A 26,037-nucleotide genomic window follows, 5' to 3' on the forward strand; every position below is an offset into this window, starting at 1 on the left:
TTGTTAACTGGATGAAACACAAAGAATGTTGTGTACGGAAAATTAACAACCACGTTCTCTATTCCCTTGCCTTTCTGTAGCATCACAGAGCAAGTGATTTCGGTTTGCTTCGAGCATAACTTTTCTAAGATTGCTCACAAAATCCACTCAATACAATCCAATCCATTCCCAAACGCCATTTAAATAAACCATGTCTTTGAATTTAAAATTAAAATTTCAGCATAATTGATAAGCATTAGTATGTAAAAGATAATTATTCACTATGGTAATGCATGGAAAATGGCCCAAGTTTGTTCATTTATTCATTTATTTGCTGAGTAAACATTTCCAAAAAACTTCTCTCTCTAAACATTGTATGATGTTCAATATAGGAAGTAAAAAGATTAAATAAAATATGATATTATTAAAATTTCTCCAGAGTAAAATCTACTATTGGCAAAAGTCAATAGAAAAACAGCAAAGTAAGAAAAATTATGTGAGACATTTAGGACTGGATAATGGCTAATTTTCATGATATAAAAATTATTTTTATAAATCAATAAAAAAGGTATGGAATGCAATAAAAAAAAAAGCTTGAACAGGCAATTCATAGAAAACAAAATGCAAGTAATCACTACGTGAAAAAATGATATCCTTGATCACACTCATCATGAAAGAACTGGAAACATACAGAAGACTCCATTTTCATCCATAAAATCAGCACAAATGTTAATCAGTTTTCTACTTACCAAAGTTGGTAAGAGAGAAGGAAACAGGAACTCTCCTACCTTCCTAGTGGATTGCAAAACACTGCAACATGAGAGGAGATTAGACTTTTGTCTCTGACTGTGGGAAGTAAATAAATATTGTATGGATAAAAAAAAAAAGCTCAAGTCCATTCTCACAAATGCCATCCTTGTACATACAGTTTGGTATACTTTTGTAAATAGGGATGAAACTATTTTTATTTGTTTGTTTAGATTTTTGCTTGTTTGTTTGTTTGTTTTGGCCACACCCACAGCATGTGGAGGTTCCTGGGCAAGGGATAAAAAAGGAGCAGTGACAACGCCAGGTCCTTAACCACTAGGTCACCAGGGAACTCCCCAATATAAACTCTTAATAGTCAGGTTAACTTCCCATGTTTAGAGTCAGTACTTTAGTTAGAGCCAAAATTATGAACTCCAGTCTAGCTTAGACAGCTCCAGGAAAGTCTTGCTGAGATCTCCTTCTCATGAAACATCAAGGATAAGAAAAGCCCCTCCCTCCCCCAAGCAGAAGCGGAGGGTGGACAACAAATAGAGCTGACCTACCAAGAGAATCATTTTCTGCAGAAGTGGCAGCAGTCTGATGCCCAGTGTCTCAAGCCAAAGGTGATCTTGGCTCATAGGGTTCATGTGGACTAGAGGGAGTCATCCAGGTAATAAATACCAAAGCCTGAATTCAGGTAAGGCCACAAACTCTCCCTGAAAGAAGATGGATTAGGAAGACACTACGGATTTAGTTCTTGTTTGGATGTGAGGGTAAGTATCACGAAGCACCTAAATGACACCAATTTTCTGACTTGGAAAATTGGATGACAGTGGTCCACTCCCCCATAAGATGAAGAGGAAGAGGAACTGTAGGACATTTGTCTCTTAAGCCAGAACTCCTGACTCTGACTCCAGGTTCGAATGCAGATCTATGATCTTGGCCAAGTTATTTAATTGCTCTTTGCCTTGATATCCTCATCTCTGAAATAGAAATACTAGTATCTACTTTAGAGTGTTACTATGAGGATTAACTACATTAATGCCTTAGTGCTTAGTATCAAGGGCTTAGAACAGTGCCAGATGCATAGTAGGTGTTATATGATTGCTAGATTATTAACAGTATTAGTTTCAGAATTTGAAATATCTAACTTCATTGAAAACTTCTAGGAGTGATTTCCTGTGCCCAAATGCATCCTCTAGACCACAGACAATAGACAGAGTGATGATAAAAGCTGCTGATGCACTTAGGAAGAGACTGGCCCACTGGGATTCATTCCTGCTGAGTCAGGCTAATGGACAGGGAGAGTTACGAAGAACTCTATCTTATGAAAATAGCTCTCTTCCTCAGTGTTCTATCATATCTCTTATCAGCAGGGAGTGTCACTATTCTCCTAAATAACTGCTTCAGACAAATGGTACTCAGGAACACATCTTTTTTCTGCACTTCCCAGGTAGTGTGTTTTTCACAAGTTGGTTTTGTAATAGGGAAAAACAAATCTGACTACATTTTAGATCTGTCTCTTTTACTGTAACATTTGTATTCTATTGCCTTTGCTTCTGATTATGCTGCCTATGCCCAGTTAAGAATGTTGTCTATAGCCTGAAATATACAGGACAGCCCATCTCCAAGGCTCTGACCTCTAAAAGTGTAACCCTTTTCCATTCATATAGATATAAAAAGTTACAAAACAGAAAATAATATTTGTCTTGTTGGAGGGTGAGGAGAATCTACACAGACAGCTGCAAGAACAAAGGATTCTGATACCAAGAAGTTTGCAACAACAAACCACACTTGTCCCTCACCTTGCTTTTTAAAATGCTTTGCTGAAATCATTTGGAGAATTTGGGGTTTGGAGGCACCATCCATTGGTCTCCTTGCATGACCCCACAAATAAACCTTTCCCTGCTCCAAACTCCAATGTTTCAGTTTTGTTTGGCCTCACAGTGAGTCAGGCACCAGGGCCTGCATTTGGTAACTGTGGCAACCCTGCCTCCAGCAAGTCTATTCAGGCCATTTCCCAACAGCATTACTTTTTATTTAAGGTGAGTACATTGATATATTTTTTAGACATAATACTATTGCAACCTTAAGAGATTATAGTATACCATAAAAATAACTTTTACATGCACTGGGAGACCTAAAAATTCATGTGACTCACTTTATTGCAATATTCACTTACTATAACGGTCTAAAACTGAACTCAAATTCTCTCTGATGTGTGCCTTTATTTAGAATGCCCTAGATATCATATGAACATTGCCATCCCATGTTCTTTCTCACATTTTCCCTATTAGCTTTTTCATTTCCAGCACACGATCCTACTCAAACTCTCTCCTGAAGCTATCTCGTTTATAGCAAAATGTTCTTTTTTCAACCTCATAACAATAAGAATGTACATTATTTCAGCCAGCAATTCTTACATGGATCTATCTTTTTGTTTTATGCACTATATTTTTCTAACTAAAGCATGCTTTAAAAATGAAACTTGGGAGGGGCAGTGAGAAAACCATCTTATACTACTTTGTACCTCTGTGGTTGTTTTCTACAGCATAAGTCACAGTAGATATCACACAAATACATTTTCATTGGTTGAAGGATAGTTGACACTTCCCTCAACAGAAAGGAGAATGATAAATGCAGATGGTAAGTTGCCATTTAGTTGAAGTTTCCAAATTTAAAACAAATGTAACCAGAGACAACTTCTAAAAGGGTCTTCAGTCTATTCATTACAGGTAAGCTCTTCTGTAATCATCTAGAAACCTCAAGTCTTCTCCTTCTCATAGACTTTACCACCAGGTTCATGGATCTCATCATCCTCAGAAATATCAACATCTATGTGGACCACCCCCCACAGTGAATACCTTTATCTACTTACCCCAACTATCTTCATTCATTCCCCATTTTATTGCTACTACATTTTATCACACCAGCTTCTTTCATTAAAATGAGGATAACCTGGTAGTTATTCTACAATAATAGTTAAAAATACGGAATCTACAGGTAGCCTAACTTGCTCACATCTCTATTTCAGAACTTACTAGCTAGGCTACACCGAACAGGAGAGGTGGCTGTTAAGAAAAGATTCTCCATGGCATTTCTGCCATCTTATATCAAGTTTTTCTCTGCACTATCTTTTAAAGGATGTCAGTAGAGCAAAACAGCCTTGGAAGAGACAAAGAGTGTCTCCCTCTGGGGTGGAAGACAGATTTCTTTTTTGACCAAAATGATAAAGATAATGTCTCCTTTTGGGGTAAATCCTGGGAAGCTTTGCTGGCAGCCTCTTAGAAGATTAGGGGTTTCTTAAACTTAGAGTTCCTCAGAAGGTACAAAAACCCACTGTGTGCAGAATTCACAGGGGCCATTCCCTATCATCACAATGGAACTCTTGGAGCAGAGGAACATGAAGTCATTTGTCTTGGAGTGTTTTGACTTCTGCTACCATATATGAACCTGTGGCTGGCTTACTTGTTAGTTTGCAAGCAGGGTGAGACCTGACTCTTCATAGTTCTTGATAATAACCTCTTTCTGCCTTAGTTTCCCACCTGTAAAACAGAGAGAGTGTGCCTACCTAACAGGGGTGGTGTATTAATTAAATGGAATAATAAGATTATACAAAGCTTAAAACCAACCTGAGCCTCACTGCTGCACTCTCATTAGTGTTCAGTGACTCTTAACTGCCTCCTTGCTAAACCAAGTGACTTACTCTCAGGCTGAATTCCCACAGATGACATGGACACCAGAGATCACAGTGTCTTCCAGGAAAGTTCCTAAAGCCCTGCACTGGGACTCTCCACTAAACTTGCTTTCTTCCTACATTTTCCCTCTCTAGCTTCTTGCTAAAATCACACACACACACACACACACGCACACACACACACACACACACACACACACGAGAATTAACAAAAGGAGATTGTTTTACAGACGTCTTAAGGCAGTCCTAAATTGCCACAAAATACTAATTAATAATACAACAACAGAAAACCAGTTTTTCTAAAACAGAGGAGGGGAAAAGCAGTCATTGGAAGAAGCCGGTAGGGAGAGTCATGAGATCTTTATCAGAAAGAAATGAGGGTTGTGGAGTTCTGTCATGGTGCAGTAGGTTACAACAGAGTGGCTTGGGGGGTTGCTGGAGGTGAGAGTTCAATCCCTGGCCTAGCACAGTGGTTTAAAGGATCCGATGTTGCCACAACTAGGAACTAGCCACAAAAAGAAAAAGTAAAAATAAAAAGCAGAAGGAAATAAGAGTTATAAGATACCTATAAAACACCAAATCACTGAGCTATGCAGAGAGACATATTTATTATTCTCCAATGTCTAATCATTTGGGGTTTTTTTGGGTTTTTTTTTTTGGGGGGGGGTTGGTTTTTAGGCATCTGAGCTGAGGCATATGGAAGCTCCCAGGCTAGGGGTTGAATTGGAGCTGCAGCTGCCAGTCCATGCCACAGCCACAGCAACACAGTATCCAAGCCACGTCTACTACCTAGACTACAGCTCATAGCAATGCCAGATCCTTAACCCACTAAGCAAGGCCAGAGATTGAACCTGCATCTTCATGAACACTAGTTGGATTCGTTACCACTGAGCCATGACAGGAATTCCCTCTAATGTCTTATTTTAATGAAATGTTTGCAAAATATTACTGGAAAGGAAACAGGGAAAATGGTGGCTTTAAGTTACATGACTAAGTGACCATTGAAATGGTGTAGAATGAGAGAAAAAAGACAAACTATGAACGAGTCCCCAGAATCCCAGCCTCAGCTTTGACTAATTGTGAGAACATGGGTGAGTTACTTAATCTCACTAAACTTCAGTTTACTTACCTCCCAAGTGGGGTAAGACCATGCACCTTGAAGAACCACTGATGGGTTATCTCAATAATTTGTATCTATGATGGATATGACTATTGCAGGAGTAAAGTACTTATTCAGAAACCAGTAAAAGGGCTGAGAGACACTTCTGAATATTTCCCAAAGGATATAACACCTCGTGATGTGGTACCATGCTTGCCACATAGAACTTCAACTCCAGATTCATAAAAAATCAAGCGCAGAAAAGTCCTTAGTGTCAGACTTCTAGAACATAGTGTCAGTCTTGGATAACCACTTACCTGACTGAATAAACTTACCTGCAACAAAAAATCAAAGAGGGCCATCTTGGACCACTCGTGGTGATGTATCTCAGTACAGCCCCATTCTGGTTTGGGTACTCGGCCATTCTGCCAGCACTTCTGTTTCAGCAGCTGCTGATAAGTTCCCCAGGTGAGCTTAACAGAAGAGTGGGTCTCGTTACTTGTCGGAGATAAAGATGAGTCCCAAAGAATGACAGGTCGTGGGCGGCCATCTATAGAATCCAAAACATACACACTCTTAGCATCCTACTGATCATCACGTGCACATTCATTCCCCCACAGCTTTATACTCTCACCTGTCACGTGTTTGATTACAGGTCATTTGTGGTTGCTTTGCCTTCTGAATATTTAATATGTTTATACCTCAGTTATGCTTCCTGGTAGAGGTCTTATAAAATGTAAAGTTATTGTTAGGCAAGGAAAGAAAAGTTGTTTTATTTTTCAGCAAGATTCCTCATAGATGTGGCAGGAATAGGCCACTAACCACCAATAAAAACGTCCTCGGGTTAATGTGGTTTTATTCTACATCTAAAAGCAGACACCATGAAAAGGAAAGAATCCAGACATTTATAATTGTCTATTCAGTGTCTGAGTAGAGCTGCTTTCTATTTGTAATAACAACTGTCTGATTTTCTGAGGCCGCATTATGATGTCAGGAAGAAAAAGAATTTTTAGAAGTCACAAATTTAAAAGTGAAATTGTATGGTTCACACCAGTCACTATAATTTCCAAAGAAAAAAAAAAGAAGCAAGAGCTTTTTTTCCTTTTCTGATAGAAACAACAGCACTCCAGGTGATGGATCATTTATTCACATAAAACCTCGCAAAGTGTATTTAAGCAAATGTCATTTCTTCAACTGCCTGTGCATAGGTAGTTTTTCAAAAAAAAAAAAAATCTGTCGCTTGAATGTCTTGGTCTCATTCTTGGTAATTTAGAAATGTCACGGGTAAACTGTGCGTTAAATGACACTTCAAGCTTAAAATCAAAAGCATCCCTCTCAAGCCCCCAGGTTTGCCAAATAAAGTCATTGAGAGGTGACCTAAAGCAGCTTTGCTCAGAGTCCCTATTGTGGCGCAACAGAAATGAATTTGACTAGGAACCATAAAGTTGAGGGTTCAATCCCTGGCCTTGCTCAGTGGGTTAAGGATCCCAAGTTGCCATGAACTGTGGTGTAGATTGCAGAGGTGCGTGGCTCGGATCCTGCATTGCTGTGGCTGTGGCATAGGCTGGCGGCTACAGCTCTGATTGGACCCCTAGCCTGGGAACCTGCATATGCCACAGGTGATGCCCTAAAAAAAATAAATAAATAAATAAGCAGTTTGCTTGTAACTTAAAAATCAGAGTTATCTCTTGGAAACACTAACAACAATAAAGTTCACAAAGATCTACAAAAGCCCATTTTACTGGACAAAAGAAGACTCTGAAATTATGGCTAGAATATCAAGACATATCACAGGGATTTTTAAAGCTCTTTTAAGTAATCTGAGAGGTTCTCAATCTATAATTGTTTTATGTTAAGGCCTTTATTTTCCTACCTTGCCTGTTTACCTGTGTGGAGATGTTTTACCTCTGGTCTTTAATACAGGGAAGTCACCTCCAGCCATTCTTTTTCTCCTTTTGGCTTTTTTAGGGCCACATCTGTGACATATGGAAGTTCCAAAGCTAGGATTCAAATCAGAGCTGCAGCTGCTGGCCTATGCCACGGCCACAGAAGCACAGGATCCAAGGCAAGTCAGCAACCTATACCACAGCTTACAGCAATGATGAATCCTTAACCCACTGAGTCAGGCGCCAGGGATCAAATCCACATCCTCATGGATATTAGTCAGGTTCATAACCCACTGAGCCACAAAGGGAACTCCCTCTCCAACCATTCTTGAATATGGTGTTATAGTGACCACAATAATTTTTTCGTTGTCTTTTTAGGGCTGCACCAGCAGCATATGGAAGTTCCCAGGCTAGGGGTCGAATCCGAGCTGTAGCTGCTGGCCTATGCCACAGCCACAGCCAAAGAAAACCAGATGTGAGCCACGTCTGTGACCTACACCACAGCTCATGGCAATGCTGGATCCTTAACCCACTGAGCAAAGCCAGGGATAAAACCAGATTCCTCATGGATGCTAGTCGGGTTCTTTACTGCTGAGCCACAATGGGAACTCTGACCACAATAATTTTAATAGCATTCACTTAATCATTCTAATTATCTACATTCCAGTTTTGTCCAAAAGAAAAATCTTTCTCCTTTTGACCTTGCAATTTAGACCAGGCCATATACAAAGTCCTTTAGATTGTGGAGAACAGGCTGTAGTCATTGGTGCACAATTAAGAGAAAAACAGAGAAACATGAACCATAATTCAAGAACTAAATTCTTATATCTTTCCTTTTTATTTCCTTTTACTTGACTAAATGATTTGGGGCTGGTGGAACCTAATTATATTCTTAGATATGAGATAAATGTAATTTTAAATGTATATTCTCCAAGTACTATGCCAATTAAAAATAATAATAATAAATTCCAGGTAAAAGCAGTTCACCATGCAGTCGGAGACTTATATATATAAATCAGTGTAACCAAATACATGTAGAATACATAGCACAACTTTCAAAGACTTGGGTAATTTTAAAGATCAACATCAAGAGGCTCTGTTGGTCAATGTCTTTAGAATAAGGTGATACATGGATAGCACTTTGCATTCTCAGGGCTGGGAAGTATTCAAAGGGAGTTAAGCCTAACACTGAACTTCAACAACACAATCAATGCACAAGACAAACAGACCAGCAATTCACATAAGGCCCTCAGAGAAACAAGGAAACGATGCTCATAACAGTTGAAAGGTTAATAAACTTTGAGCTGTTTCTCCTTCCCTTTAGAAACATTTGTCTCATATTTCAAAAGTAATATAAAGTAAATCTACTCATTTTAGGAAATGTGAAAAAAATATTAAAATGTATAGCTAAAAGATGACATGATACTATACATAGGAAATCCTAACATCTCAAAAAAAAAATCTATAGGAACTAATAAATAAATTCAATAAAGATGCAGGATACAAGATTAACATACAGATATCTGTTGCTTTTCTATACACTGATAATGAACTCTTGGAAAGAGAAATTAAGGAAATAATCCCATTTAAAGTCATATCAAAAGAATAAAATACCTATGAATAAACTTAACCAAGGAGGTAAGAGACCTATATACAGAAAACTATAGAATACTGATAAAGGAATTTTAAAATTATGCAAAGAAATGGGAAGATATCCTATGCTTTAGGGCTGGAAGAATTAATATTGTTAAAGTGGCCATACTACCCAAAAGCATCTAAAAATTTAATGAAATTCCTATCAAATACCCATGACAGTTTTCATAGAACCAGAACAAATAATCATAAAATGTATATTAAACCACAAAAGACCCTGAATTACCAAAACAATCTTGAGAAAAAAAGAATAAAGCTGGAGGAATCACAGTCCCTGACTTCAAATTATCCTACAAAGCTACAGTGATCAAAACTACATGGTACTGGCACAAAAACAGGCACATATATCAATGGAACAGAATAGAAAGCCCAGAAATAAACCCACACACTTATGATAAATTAATCTATGACAAAGAAGGCAAGAATATACAATGGAGAAAAGACAGTTTCTCCAATAAGTGGAGAAAGCAGGACAGGTACATGTAAAAGAATGAAATTAGAACACTCTCTAACACCATATACAAAACTAAACTCAAAACAAATTAAAGACCTAACTGTAGGACCTGAAACCATAAAACTCTGAAAAGTGAACATAGGCAGAACACTCTTTGACACAAATCATAGCAATATTTTTTGGATCTGGCTCTTAAGACAAAAGAACTAAAAGCAAAAATAAACAAATGGGACCTAATTAAACTTAAAAGCTTTTATGTGGGAAAGAAAACCATCAACAAAACAAAAAGAGGAGTTCCTATTGTGGTACAGCAGAAATGAATCCAATTAGGAACCATGAGGTTGTGGGTTCAATCCCTGGCCTCGCTCGGTGGGTTAAGGATCTGGCATTGCCATGAGCTGTGGTGTAGGTTACAGACAAGGCTCAGATCTGGCATTGCTGTGGTTGTGGCTAAGGCCAGCAGCTGCAGCTCCGATTTGACCCCTAGCCTGGGAATCTCCATATGCTGCAAGTGTGGCCCTAAAAAGAAAAGAAACAACAAAGACAAAAAAAAACAAAAAAGACATCTTACTGAAAAGGAGAAAATATTTGTAAATGATATGGCCAATAAGGGGTTAATATCTGCAATATATAAACTGCTCATACAACTCAACATCAAAAAAACAAATCCAATTAAAAAGTTGGCAGGAGACCTGAACAGACTATTTTCCAAAGAAGATCTACAGATGGTCAGCAGGCACATGAAAAAATGTTCAATATTGCTAACCACCAGGAAAGGCAAATCAAAAGCACCGTAAGTATGAAGGTCCTCAAAAAACTAAAAATAGGAGTTCCCATCATGGCTCAGTGGTTAATGAACCTGACTAGGAACCATGAGGTTGCAGGTTCCATCCCTGCCCTTGCTCAGTGGGTTAAGGATCTGGCGTTGCCATGAGCTGTGGTGTAGGTTGCAGATGTGGCTCGGATCCCGCGTTGCTGTGGCTCTGGTGTAGACCGGTGGCTACAGCTCTGATTCGACCCCTAGCCTGGGAACCTCCATGTGCCACGGGAGTGGCCCAAGAAACAGCAAAAAGACAAAAAAAAAAAAAAGCAACTAAAAATATCCAGCAACTACACTACTCGGTATATATCCAGAGAAAACAAAAACACTAGTTTGAAAAGGTATATGCACCCCAATGTTCACAACAGCATTATTTACAATCACCAAGATATGGAAATAACCTAAATATCCATCAGCAGATGAATGGATAAGGAAAATGTGGTATGTATATACAATGGAATATTACTAAGCCATCAAAATGAATGAAATTCATTCATGTTGTCGTAGCAACATGGATGGACCTAGAGAATATTATGTTTAATGAAATAAGCCAGACAGAAAAAGACAAATATGCTATGTTATCACATATATGTGTAATCTAAAAAATAAAACAAAACAATGTATATAACAAAACAGAAACAACACACAGATATAGAGAACAAACCAGTGATTATCAGTGGAGAGAGTAAAGTGAAACAGGGAGGGGTGAGATAGAGGTAGGGGATTAATAGCCACAAATTACTATGTATAAAATAAACAAATAGGAGTTCCCATTGTGGCTCAGCTGAAATGAAACTGACTAGTATCCATGAGGATATGGGTTTGATCTCTGGCCTTGCTCAGTGGGTTAAGGATTTGGCATTGCTGTGAGCTGTGATGTGGGTCACATATGTGACTCACATCACACATTGCTGTGGCTGTGTTGTATGCTGGCAGCTACAGCTCAGATTTGGCCCCTAGCCTGGGAACTTCCATATGCTGTGGATGTGGCCCTAAAAGCAAAATAAATAAATAAATAAAGTAAAATAAAATAAAGAAACAACAAAGATGTCTTATACAGAATGGGAAAATATGGCCATAATTTGTAATAACTTTAAATGGAGTATAAAACCACAGAAATATTGAATCACTATCTTGTACACCTGAAACTAATAAAATATTATAGTCAACTATATGTCAATACAAAAAAAGGAAAGACTGAACATAAACATGAAAAATGTATGGCCTATACAGTCTTCTACCCTGATAATTATATATTTACATCTGGTATTTTCCCATTCCTTTCTGCCTCACCTGAAAAAGTAAATTGTTTTTAGAAGTGTAAGGAGTATAAAGTATTGTTAGAGCCCAGACTCTGGAATCCAGCAGACTTTTTGAATTTTGGTCACTTTACTTCTTAGCTTTGTCATGTTAGATGAGTTCTATAACCTCTTCAAACCTCCCTTTCATGCCCTGTAAAATGTAGGCAATACAGTACCTTCTGAAGCAAATTTTATTGGAGTTAAATGAAATCATACATGTAAAGTTCTCAGACTTGTGCCTAACATATAGGCATATTCCAGAAAGGTTTTGCTATGACTACTATGTTCAAGCATTACACAATCACATAATTCATCAGTCTTTCACTAACCTTTGTTTATTGACCATCTACTATATCTCAAGCACTGTTCTAGACCTAAAGCATGCATACATACATATTTGCCAGGTTTTTGGTTGTTTGTTTGGGGGGGGTTCCTTTTTGTTTGTTTGTTTTGATTAGTTTTAATGAAATTTATATTTCCAACAGGGGAAAGAAGCAAAAATTATGCAAGGAAAATAAATTATTTGGAGTCATCTATACAATTTGTCATAATTGTTTCACTAAGTGTTACATCATGAACATTTCTCTTATAATTAAATATTTTTAAGTAGTATCACTTTAGGAGGGAGAGATAAATTAGGAGTTTGGGGTTAAGAAGAGATACATACTACTATATATAAAATAAGGTCCTACTGCATAGGAAAGGGAATGATATTCGATATCTTACAATAATCTGTAATGGAAAAGAAACTGAAAAAGAATATATGTGTGTGTGTATATATATCTGAGTCATTTTGTTGTACATCTGAAATATTGTAAACCAACTATACTTCAATAGAAATAAATAAATTAAAAAACAACCTCACTTTAGGTGTGAAGCAGTAATCTAGCATAGCAGTCAGCAAATTTTTTCAAGCAGATAGAAAGTATTCTAGGCTCTATATAATGTCATACAATGTCAACTAGCAAGTACTCAACTCTACTGCGATACAAAAACAATCAAAACAATATTTAAACAAATGGTACTAACTACATTCCAATAAAATTTCATTATAGATACTGAAATTACATTTATATAGTTTTTAAATGTCATAGTAATATTATTCTTCTTTTGACTTTTAAAAAAAAAAAACATTTTTGTCCACACCCACAGCATATGGAAGTTCCTTGGCCAGGGATCAGACCCACGCCACAGTTTCAACCTGCACCACAGCTGCAGCAATGCCAGATCAATAACATGCTGAACCACATGGGAGCTTCTTTGACTTTTTTTTAATTTGTAGAAACCACCAGTAGCTCAGAGAACACAAGAAACGGGCCATGGGCCATCTTTCACCCACGGACCACAGTGAATCAACACCTGACCTAGCCTCTGAGTACACTGCATTTCATTTACCATTTCTCTCCTTTAAATCTTGCATTATTTTTTTGAATGATACATTTTCCATTTACTTTAAAAAATGTTCTCAAATTGCCAAAGGGCTCTTTCAGTGGATAGGAATAACTGGTTTTCAGTTACTAGCCTCTGTTTTTCTCCACACCCATCTCCCCTCAGCAAAATGTCCTGCCCTGCCCGGCGTCAGTCCCTGCAGGGGTGGCAGTTCTGAGACTGGACGAGGTTGGTTGTTCTTCTTTCCAGCGAGCAGCCCTTCTTGCCAAGTATCTGTGCCTGTTCCCTTGAGGTAATAACAGCAGCCAGGACAGCTCCATATCTCAGAGCTGTGAGTAACCACTATGAGGAGAACTCCACTTTGTATAAAATATAGCTGGTAACAGAATTAAATGAACTTTGATGGATCTGAAAGGATGACAGAAAAATAGCCTCTGAAAGCAGGGAACTGGTTAAAGCAACTTACCTGAAGTGTTTCAGAGATGGGGAGTATTCATCCTTTGCATTTGGGTTTGTCAAAATGATGGAGTGCTGTCTACTCTAGAGAAAGCTTATCCATGAAGAGATAAAATTCTAACTGTCAGAGTGGGGAGGGAGTGGGCTTTAAAAGCTATGCAGGTGTTCATGTGAATTAAAGGTTATACAGCTGTCTTTTTTAAAAAATGAGACTGACCAGTAAAACTTTTTTTCCAAAATCTGAACATTTCCCCTGAATTTTTATGTTCTCCCAGGTCATCCTTTATTCAAAAGCACAAAAAAAGACATTATTTTTAGGAAGATGAACATGAAAACTCACTAAGAATGAATGCTATGCACAAGCCACTCTAGAGGTATTAAGTGCCTTCACATTGAACGGTGGTTGACTGGATTTGCTGAACTACAGGTGAACACCAAGCATGTTGGGTGGAATTTTTCAGTGTCTATCTGCATCTATGACTGAGCAAAATAAGTAAAAACATCCTGTGTTCTGAAATCAAAAGTCTATTCTATCACATGGGCCAAGTTCCAAGACTTCTTGTAAACAAGATAAAAAGGAAAGCAACGATTCAGCTCAGGGCCCTTCATTAAAAATATCTCTAAAATACATTAAAGAAAAACAAAAAGACTAGTCAAAGGCTCATCTTCATCATGGGAGACAAATTCTGTCACGTTCCATTTTAACTGTCCAATGCACTGAAGGAAAGCTTTCAGCTTGCAGAGCTCTCATTTGCTAAAAGCAAGTGTTGGTATATGTGTACCTCCAGTGATAGGGTAACAGGTGTCTGGCTGTCAATGATCCCTTAAGTACAATCTGCTCTATTTTTCTACAGTGCCTATCATGGTAGGGCTCTGGCAATTAAAAGTATCAGACAGAAGTGAAAAAAAAAAAAAAAAAGCAGGTAAGATCCCTCGGCTTGGTGAATGTGGACAAGTGGGAGGAGATGTGAAGGATAAGCTACTAAGGCTATTAAACATTGTAGATTATTCCAAAAGTATGCATTTATCATTATTTCTCAGTATAGGACCCATTTGCTTCCTGCATTTCAGATAGAAATAATTCAGAGTGAGGCATACCAGAAGTGGAGGGTCTGCAAGATCCCAGTCCCAGGCAAGGCCCAGGACATAGCCTGGAGTTAAATATAAACACACAAGCAGGCATGTAATCACATTAAATGCCTGCCAATTGGGATATAACTAGAGACTCTCATACTAAGTGAGGTAGATCAGAAAGAGAAAGACAAATACTATATGATATCACTTATATATGGAATGTAAAATAGGGCACAAGTGAACCTATCTACAAAACAGAAACAGACTCCCAGACATGGAGAACAGACTTGTGGTTGCCAAGAGCGAAGGGGGATGGATGCGGAGATTGGGGTTGGTAAATGAAAACTATTAAATTTAGAATGGATAAGCAATGAGGACCTACTATACAGCACAGGGAACTATATCTAATCTCTTGGGATAGACCTTAATGGAAGATAGTATGAGAAAAAGAATGTATATACGGAGTTCCCGTCGTGGCGCAGTGGTTAACGCATCCGACTAGGAACCATGAGGTTGCGGGTTCGGTCCCTGCCCTTGCTCAGTGGGTTAACGATCCGGCGTTGCCGTGAGCTGTGGTGTAGGTTGCAGACGCGGCTCGGATCCTGCGTTGCTGTGCCTCTGGCGTAGGCCGGTGGCTACAGCTCCGATTCGACCCCTAGCCTGGGAACCTCCATATGCCGCGAGAGCGGCCCAAGAAATAGCAACAACAAGAACAACAACAACTAAAGACAAAAAGACAAAAAAAAAAAAAAAAAAAAGAATGTATATACATATGTATGACTGAGTCACTATGCAGTACAGCAGAAATCAACACAACACCATAAATCAACTATGCTTTAATACAAAGAAAAACAAATTTAAAAAATTGTCTGCCAGTTGAAGACAGTTTTGAAGGGAGAAAGTGAAGGATTAAAATAAAGTCTGAGCTCTTAGTACAGAGCCAAGAAATGAAGAACCACACCCAAGAATAGTGAGGTAGTGAGAGCTGAGGCAGTAAATAAAGAGAAGAAGCTTCCTTGAAGAGGAGCTAAATGTGGGGTGGGGTCGAGAAAGTCACAAGTGTTGGTTCTATTCTCGACTGTGGCTCTGGTCTCCACTGGACTCGGGCCACCCTGATGGAGGCACCAAGCCCCCCTTACATGAAAGGATCATCTTCCAAACTGGTCTGGCAGGGTAGTGTGAGATCCAGAGAAACTCTGAAAGTACTGTCAAATATTAGAAAGAACCAATCTATGTTAGGTTTTGGTGATTTTAAAAGGGGAAGGCATAATTCCATAGATTTTATATGTGTAGCTTCTGTATAGCCAGCCAAGTCCTGGATATAAGGACTTATCTTAGGAATCAAATTCTGGGCGATTTAGAACACAGTTCTTCCTAAATAAATAAATAAATGTATTTATATACTTGCTTGTTTCTCACTAACTTGATTTTTCTTTCATTTTTAAAAGTTTTATTGAAGTAGTTGATTTTCAATGTTGTGACAATTTATGGTGCACAACAAAGTGAATTTGGTTACATATGTACTCACACCTCCATTCTCTGTCAGATTATTTTCCCACATGGATTATCACAGAATAATGAGTAGAGTTCCCTGTGCTATATAGCAGACCCCACTGGCCAGCCATTCCATATACCTCAGCGTGCATATGCCACCAAGCCCCCAGTCCATCCCTCCCCCACCTGTCCATAAGTGCTGCTGGTCACAGCCACAGCCACAGCAACACCAGACCCAAGTCTCATCTGCAACCTACACCATAGTTCAAGGCAACACCAGATCTTTAACCTACTGAGTGAGGCCAGGGATCGAACCTGCATTCTCATGGATATTAGTCAGGTTCATAACATGCGAAGTCACAACAGGAACACCCGTAAGTTTGTTTCCAAAATCCGTGAGTCTATTTCTGTTTTGCAAATATGTCCAACTGCATCCTTTTTTTAGATTCCACATATAAGTTATGTCATATAATGTTTGTTTTTCTATCTTCTCCAGGTTGGACTGAGTTGAAATACTCTCCATGTTTCCTCTAGAGTTAGCCAAGTGTGAAGTCCTTGTGACTTCCTCCATCACAGACGACTCAAACAATCCAAACCATCAGTTTCACTTCAAAAACAGTGTCCTTCTTTGTCCTGAACCTCTGACTAATGGCCAGGAACTTCTGCTTTCGAGGTCTGCCCTGGACTTCCGCTATGAAAACGGAAACTCCGACTCTTCCTGTCTTAATATTCCATTTGGAAAAACAGGAACCAACTTTGACCTCAGAGGTAGTAAGGATGGGGTCACTGCCAGGCTCCACAAACTATCACATTTTGCCCATGAAGTCCTGGTCACATCAGGGAGACCTGGTCCTGGGCCATTTAGTGTTAGTTACTGTAGAACAAGAGGCTATGAAGTCCTGACCAGGGGGGACCCTGCTGCCATGCAGAGCTTCACTTACATCACCCTCTTCCTTGGTTCAATGATTTCCCACTATAGGCGGGATTTCCCACTATAGGCGGGATGAAGTCTATGTCCTTACATGACCTAAAACCACCCACTCTGCACTCACCCCCCCCCAACCCCCAGTCTCCTTTTTTCAGAACCATTTGCAGTTTTCTAGGCACATTCTGCCTTCACAAGTTGCTCACAAGTCTATTTTCTCCACCCTTTCTATATCCACCCATCTCTCACTCCACCTGCAGTGACTTTTAAGAACCGGTTCTGACAGGACCACTTCTAAAACTTTTTGCAATACCCCAACCCATCCCCTTCTACACACATCCTAAGCTAAATTCTTCCTCTATTCCTGCAAAATTCCCCAAACATGAGTTCCCATTGTGGCTCAGCAGTTGAAGAACCCAACATAGTTTCTGTGAGGATGAGGGATTGACCACTGGCCTCACTCAGTAGGTGAAGGATCTGGGGTTGCCGTGGCATGGCATAGGCCTAGGCTGCAGCTCTGATTCAACCCCTAGCCAGGGAACTTCCATAGCTGCAGATGCACCTGTAAAAAGAAAAAAAAAATGAAAGGATTCCTAAGAATATCTCTGTTGAGGTCTTCATCCCACCCTTCTTGGACATCAGGTTTGCTTAGCTGTCTCCTGCCCTCCAAGCCGGGTGATCTATGAACACAGGGACCTGTTTCCAATCGTCTCAGTATCTCCAACTCCTGACATAATGTCTGAACCAAAGCAAGTCTTCAAATCCTTTGATGAATGAGTGAGTGGATTTTTCAGAATTCCCCGGTTTTCTTCTAGCCCATAGGTTCTAAGGAACGGTCAAGTGGCCCCAAATAAACATTCATTTGGTATGACCTCCTACTGAGCAGTGATTTCACCGTCCTCACCTTAAATGGGCTGGAAGGATTAGAGAGACTTGGGAAACAGAGGTGAGGGCATGCAAGGGTTTCCAGGCCCTCGTCCCCTGCCAGTGGTGCTCAGCCATCTGCCCCCAGGTTTCCATGATTCTCTGAGACACTGCAGTGATGAACACAGGATGGTGGAAACACCACTGCCTCACTCCCCCATCCCCAAATCACTGTCATGAGAAGGGGAACAGTAAGGCACTGTGGCTACATTCAGGAATTAAACTGAAAGGCAGTGGGGGCAGCCAGTTGCAATGTGAGAGCCCCCACCCACATTCCCAGCAGCTACAGGTGATGAGAAGGGATAATGGAAGAAAATACAGACAGTGTGAAGGACAAGGCTGAGGAGCCCTCCCAACCCACATCCACCTCCCAGCCTGTGGGCCTTAGGAGGACCTAGGTTACCCTCTTAACCTCATCTTCCTCACAAAAATTGGTCCAGGAATATCTGATAGGCGGAGCTGTGTGAAATTTGGTGAGATGATGAAAGTAAAGCTCTTAGCACTCCCAAAATGGGATATACTGGTATCCTCACCGTCCACTCCTAGCACTTTCTTTAACCAACAACTTAAGATGCCTGGTTATCTAGTTCAAGTAAACATCAGTCTAGAGAAACAAAGCAAAAGAACCTAAGTAGACATATCGCAAAGAGTTGAATCAACTTAGAAACTGAATGAAAATAAAAGATGGTAGTCACTGAGAATTCCTACATGGGGCACTGTTCTAGATATTTCATATGGATCAAATCAATCCTCACAACTCTATGGGCTAAGTACTGTCCTCATTATCATTAGACTCATGAAGACATAAGGTAGAAAGAAATGGAGTTCTTTCTCGTAGGACACATAGCTATCAAGTGATAGAACGAGGATTCAAATTCAGGGAGCCAAGACCCGGCTATGGAAATTCCCATTGTGGCTCAGTGAGTTAAGAACCCAACACAGTGTCCATGAGGATGTGAATTCAATCCCTGGCTTCACTCAGTGGGTTAGAGATCCAACGTTGGTGTGAGCTGGTGTGTAGGTCGTAGATATGGCTCAGATCTGGTGTTGCTGTGGCCGTGGTGTATGCTGCTGCTGCAGCTTCAATTTGACCCCTAGCCTAGGAACTTCCATATGCTGTAGGTGCAGCCCTAAAAAGAAAAAAAAGAAAGAAAGAAAGAAAGAATGATTGTCAGCTGTGAACTGAATTGTGTTCCCCAAAAATTCATACCTGGAGGCCCCAACCCCAGCACTTCATAAGGTGACTGAATTTGGAGAAAGGGTCTTAGAAGAGGCAACTAGGTTAAAATGAGGCTCCTAGAGTGGCCGAAATCCAACCTGACTGGTGTCCTGATAAAAAAAAGTAAACTTGAACACACAAAGGAACATGAGGGCACACAGCCACAGAGGAAAGATCAGATTAAGACAAAGGAAGAAGGTGGCCATTGCCAGGCCAAGGAGAGAGGCTGCAGAAGAAACCAAGCCAGCTGACACCTGGATCTTGGACTTCTAGCCTCCAGAACTGTGAGAAAGAAATGCCTGTTGTTTAAGCCCCTCTGTTTGTGGTATTTGTGATGGAAGTTCTAGCAAACCGAAATGCCAGCCCCCACTCTTAACTGTAAAGCTATCTAAATTAGAAACCAGACAGCTTCACCCTCATGTTGAGAGCAGTGCCTCACACACAGAAAGTAAATGCTAACATGCAACTGAATTCAACCCAAATGTCAATATTTGCCCATTAACTGAGGTCAGCTTCTGTGTGGTCCTCAAACCAACTGAGAGACTCCAGCAGAGCAGGTCTAATGAAAACGTCATAACCTTGGGCTCAGGCTGGTGCTGAGAAATTTGAAATCAGTGGCCATAGGAAGATCCCCTCCCAGGCCACAGAGCTTTTGTGTAGTCTGGCTCCATGAAGACAGGATTCTTGACTGTTTTGTCTACTGACATAGTTGCCAATGACTACAAGAGTGGCTTACATACAGCAAATGCTCAATAAATATTTCTCAAAAGAAGAAAAGATAAATAGGATGCTGTAGAAGGGAATAGATTGTATGGAATGGAGGAACAAGCATTTTTAGGCCGTGAGCACCATGGCAACTGCCACATACTGTCCATTCTCTTCCAGCCTCACAGGAGATCAGGGGACATGGCCCAGAGGCACAGCAGAGAGGGTTTCCCAGTTCCTCCACCTTGCTGAGGAAGGTAGGTAATGAACAAACAATTGGGCAGCAGAGCCTAGCACCACTTGGAGCCCACACTCAGTAAATTTTTGTGCAGTAATAAATGAAAGTGAAAGTATTAAGCTGACCAGCTCAATGTGACTGTTAAAGAAATATCCCTGGGGCTTTTCTGATAAAGAACACAATGAGGTTTCAATACAGATTTGCAGAAATAAGACATGACTCTTATGCTCCTGAATAGATATTTTAAGAAAGTTGGCACCCATGTCCAAGATTTCTAGGGTTTTGAGGTAAAAGTGCTTCCAAATTGTGGGGGTATCTGGGTTATTCTCATAACTTCCTCTCTATCCTTACCTGAGAGCCTTGGACAACATGAAATGTACAGTTGCCGTCCCCCTGCTCTGGCAGTCACACCTCCAACTGACAGCACTACTCACATGTACTCAAAAAGAGAGTGGAAAATACACCCTGGATGTCTCCTACTTTATGATAAGATGAGGCAGTGCAAGTCAGAAAGCAGTAAGCAACTGGGGATCTACAACGAATCTAAATGAAAGTTGGTGGGGTGCCTGCAGTTTGTCATCCAAGCAGCCTTCACATACAGAATTCCTGGAACGAGGCTACCTTAATTCAGTCTGACAGCTCTGTGGCAATGAAGCAACATCCTAAAAATAAAGCACACATAATGCATCTTCCATGCTGGGCATGAAAAATAGCACGATGCTTAAATGCTACCAAAATGGTAGCCCTCAGGATTCATTCCCATCTCCATGCAGATTGCTGGGAAGCTTGGCCAAGCTGCTAAATGGAAGATCACAGGGGTGCTGGGCTCTTCTGCTCTTGACTTTCACATGGACATAGTCTGCTTTGTCTTGTCTGAGATAAGTAGTTCAAAATATTTTGTTAAAAATTATCTAAATGTATCAGCACCACATAATATTTGGTAACCTTCGTCATGACTGATGATTTTCCCAAGGACAGTTTGGCAGAAAATGTACTAATAGGTTTGGTCATATTTATATACAAATGATTATTTATGATAAAACAAGAAAATCTGGTAAAAATTGGATTGTATCTTAAAAACAACAAAATAATGCCATTTGCAGTAACATGGATGCAACTAAAGATTCTCATACTAAGTGAAGTAAGTCAGAAAGAGAAAGACATGATGGAAGATAATATAAGAACGGGAATATATATGTGTGTGTACCTATATATATATATATAGATATAGATATATATAGATGTGTGTGTGTGTGTGTGTATACACATTGCCATAGGTACCACAGTATAAATCGACTATAACTTTTTAAAAATTTTTTTAAATTAAAAAGACAACCTGTGTCGCAGTATTCAGTGCAGTGTCACACCTCCCTTGAGTAAAAATATGTTAAAATTGTTGATTTGAAGAAAAAGGCGAATAGAAATGTGCATAATGAAAAACTGGAAATGATGTTACAATGTAAACATTGTTGTTACTCTACCATAACCACATCAAGTTATATTTGGGAGGTAATGTGCTTTAAGAGAAGCAACAGGAGGAGACTTTAGTATCAGGCAGAATTGGGTACAAATTCCAGCTCCACTGCTCACTACCTATGTGTCCTTAGATGAATTTCACACCATCACCAAGCCTCAGGATTCCCATGCTTAAAGTATCAATATTATCTGCTGTGTGAAATTGTTAAGTGACACAAATAGGCAAAGTCACCAAATGCAGTATAGACCCACAAGAGTTTTTGCAGATTTACAGTAGAAAAATATTTCCTTATTGCAAATGTGGACTTTATAAAAAGGTCCTCGATGCTAGATTTCAATTCACTTTTGCGTTTCCCACAAAGACACATATAGGATGAGACTCTGGTCCACTGATCATGGCTGGATTTTGTAGCACAGCACACTGGCCCTCGCTTCCTAATTACAACCTTGCCCTTCCCTGAGTATACCCTTCTCATTTTCTGGAATGTCTTTAGAGTGACACCGTTAGAAAATGGTCTGATCTATAGTATAGGACCGATAAGCCTGCTAATTTCATATATCTATATATTCTTGCTTTCAAGGGGAGTCATCTAGAATTCATTAAGTTATACAACTCCTGTACCAGGAGTTCCTATTGTGGCTCAGCAGGTTAAGAACCCAACAGTAACTGTGAGGATGTGGGTTCAACCCCTGGCCTCGCTCAGTGGGTTAAGGATCTGGTGTTACTGCAAGATGCAGTGCAGTTTACAGATGTGGCTCAGATTCGGTGTTCCCATGGCTGTGGCATATGTTGCAGCTGCAGCTCTGATTCGACCCCTAGCCTGGGAACTTCCCTGTGCTGCAGGTGTGGCCATAAAAAGAAAAAAAAAAAAAAAAAAGAACCAAGAACTTGTCCCTGAGCTAGGGGCTAGTGGCTCTGGGCTGATAGGATCAACTATGCCAGTTTTACAAATAAATACCTAAAGATGAGCTTTATACCTGCGGCCTTTTGCTTTTGGACTAAATAAACAGAAAGCTTCATCTGAGAGCCTGAGGCTGGCAGAGCATATCATAGCACCTGATGCTCTTTTATACCTCCCTCCCTTTGCATTTATGTATCCTTTTAACATCCAGGTAATTTGTATGACTTTGAGCAAAGATCCTTAATTCCACTGGGTCTCTACTTCTACATCCACAAACTGTCTCTCCTAGAGCATCCACCACATAAAAAGTTTAAGAAGATTTAATGAGATAATATGTGCATAGTACTTAAACAGTGCCTGGTGTGTGGTAACATTCACTATTACTCTTGCTGTGGTTAAGCTTGTTGTCTCCCTGAGATGTAAAATGTGCCAACAGCCTGGATCTGTTCAGCAGTGTGCCGGTCGTTGGGGTTGCGTTATGTTAGGAAACAAGACACATAAATAGGCTGTGGTGATGAAGAAAGAACGTATACCTTAAAGACCCTAAAACAACTGGTGAGGAAAGAAGAAAGAGGAAAGACTTGGAAGTTATAAGACAAGGGCTGGAATTCTTTTTGGACAATTAACTCATAGCGTGAACTTCTTACCTTTATTTCACCTCAAAATTGAAGTTAAAAAAAAGTGTACTGCATAGGTTTCTTTGAAAGATGAACTGAGATAAATATCTATATTCAACACGCAATTCAGACTGGCTATGTTCTTGGTACCCAGCATGAATTTATTTTCACAAATATTCATCCAAAATCAGAGAACACATGCAACACTCAGGGCAGATTAATAATAGGATCTGCTGGCTACCCACCCTCCCAGATACTGAAACTCAACTCCTAGACCAAGCCAGATCATCAGAGAAATACATACCTGAATCGCATCCATTGTTCCTCTTCCAAAAAATTCATTATCACATTACAGTGTGAGGTAAGAGACCACAGGGATGGTCCTCACAATAATAAGCTTCATAAACCTCATTATTTGCATTATACAGAGGCTGCCAAGGACATTTTTCACTACCTTTTCAATGAGCTATTTATAAGATCCTCCAGGAGAAATCTCAGCCTGGATTTAAGACTAAAAATGGTAGCATTTGTCCTGAGTTTTGAAACCTGGAAGCAAATGTATATTTACTACTTAGAGTCAGTGGAAAGGCCCTAAATGCATTCTTTCATTCATTCAAAAATATTTATTGAGCACCTACTATGTGCCAAACTCCCTACTGGGGTCTGGAAATGCAGTGATGAGCACGACAAGAAATTTATCTGGCTTCACAGACCTAGAGCCTAGCAAGAAGGAACTAGTATTTAGACAAGCAATTAAAATTACAAAGCAATGATAGAGAATGAGCCAGAAACAGATTGCTGGGTAACTAGATAAGATCTATCACCCACCCCATTAGGTAGACAGGGAGGCTCAAGCAAAACTAAGCTTGGACCAGAGAAGACTAGAAGGACCCTAAATGGAAGATATGCTTGTCTGTGGAAATCAGGGCAAGGAAGACACAAGTCAGAAAAAGACTAGAGATGGGTACCCCAAGGCTATGCATCCCCTGTCATGACCAGAACTGATCTATTATGCACTTGCCATGAGCACAATGTCTACAATGGTAGAATTACATTGGGTAGAGTGCTCCTCACTATATCTAAATCACATCCTAGGCTCCAAAGGAAGCTGGCCTGATTTGATGACTCTCAATAACTACATTCCAGGAGAAAGTACCAAAGAAAGAATGAAAAAAGCACTGGGATTACCTGAGATACAATCTCAGGTATTTAACTCACCACGTTGACAGTCCAGTTAATACAACCTTGTCAGTTTCTTTCCATCACTACATACTTAAATAAGGGAACACTGGTCTATATTGAGATTATAAATGCCTTCTTCAAATTAAATGCAACTGCTTCTGTTATTCCCAAAGATGCTAGATATGCAGAGAACAGAATTAAATACCTAAGAGATATCCTGGCACCAAAAAGTTTAAGTAAGTGAGCAGGAGTGCTGGATTTTCATCCTAGTCCTGTCACATAAAGAAATGATATGGATCGGGGAAAACGCGAATTCAAAAGGATCCAGGCACCCTAACAGTCATAGCAGCACAATTCACATTAGTCAATACTGGAAGCAACCTAAGTGTATATTGACAGAGGAATGGATAAAGAAGATGTATAGACAATATAGACAATAGAATATTACTCATCCATTAAAAGAGTAAAACAATGCCATGTGCAGCAACATGGATGGACCTAGAGATTATCATACTAAATGAAATAAGTCAGACAGAGAAAGACAAATGTCATACAACATTGCTTATTATGTGGAGTTTGAAAGAAAAATGACACAAATGAACTTATTTATAAAACAGAAACAGACTCACAGACATAGAAAACAAACTTATGTTTACCAAAGGGGAAAGGAGGAAGGAGGGAAATTAGGAGTATAGGATTAATATATACACACTACTATATATAAAACAGATAAACAACAAGGACCTACTGTGTAAAACAGAGAACTATATTTGATATCTTTTTTTTTTTTTTTTTTTTTGTCTTTTGTCTTTTTTTGTTGTTGTTGTTGTTGCTATTTCTTGGGCCGCTCCCGCGGCATATGGAGGTTCCCAGGCTAGGGGTTGAATCGGAGCTGTAGCCACCGGCCTACGCCAGAGCCACAGCAACTCGGGATCCGAGCCACGTCTGCAACCTACACCACAGCTCACGGCAACGCCGGATCGTTAACCCACTGAGCAAGGCCAGGGACCGAACCCGCAACCTCATGGTTCCTAGTCGGATTCGTTAACCACTGTGCCACGACGGGAACTCCTGATATCTTATAATTATAATGGAAAAGAATATATATGAGAATCACTCTGCTGTACCCCAGAAACTAACATGCCATTGTAAATCAACTATACTTCAATTTTAAAAAGAAATGATAGATGAGACTTAGAGGCTATATAAGTAACTCAGTGAACTTGGTACCTCATGTGCTTAGTGTAGTAACAAAAGTGGCCAATATTTATTGAAGGTTTACTATGTGTCAAACACCAGATCCATGTTTTTTCCATGTGTTAACTAACAAAAACCTCATGAGGTAAGTATTATTACAGCTGAGGGCACAGAGGGACAGAGAGATACTATGACATTTGCAGGTCACATGGTTGGTAAATTCAAATCTAGGCAGCCCAGCTCCAGAGCCCAGACTCCTAACCACTACTTCACTCTCCCAACTTCTATTCAGGAGCATCCCAGGGAAGCTCAAAGGACAGATCAGAGCACCATGCCTCAGGGGGTATTCAAACATGCATCATCTCTTCTCAGGGGCCTTTGTGACATGAAAATGAACAATGAGCAAGAGAGCATTCCAGGAGACCCTCTGCCCTGCTTGGCCCAGGACTGCCATGCAGGGTACCTGCAGTCTCAAGGTCCATCCATATCTTCCTTCTCTCCTGGGGGCTCCCATCTGGATAGGAAATGATATTGTCACCTAACCCCATGGCTAAGAACTGAAGTTTGCTAGGCCTTGGCTCAAAACCCAGCTTAGCCACTAAC

At 39.9% G+C, this 26,037-nt stretch overlaps 1 protein-coding gene across 4 annotated transcripts in view; it reads right to left on the reverse strand.

The window, feature by feature from the left end:
• FAM198B (family with sequence similarity 198 member B) overlaps positions 1-26,037 on the reverse strand; it is a 97,010-nt gene that overhangs the window by 31,826 nt on the left and 39,147 nt on the right. For all 4 annotated transcript variants that reach the window (XM_013978683.2, XM_005666658.3, XM_003482392.4 and 1 more), the window contains exon 3: positions 5,858-6,072. In XM_013978683.2, the coding sequence (XP_013834137.1) occupies positions 5,858-6,072 (215 nt within the window). The remainder of the gene's footprint in view (positions 1-5,857; positions 6,073-26,037) is intronic.

Source organism: Sus scrofa, chromosome 8 (assembly GCF_000003025.6).
Source record: "Sus scrofa isolate TJ Tabasco breed Duroc chromosome 8, Sscrofa11.1, whole genome shotgun sequence".
Taxonomy (NCBI): domain Eukaryota; kingdom Metazoa; phylum Chordata; class Mammalia; order Artiodactyla; family Suidae; genus Sus; species Sus scrofa.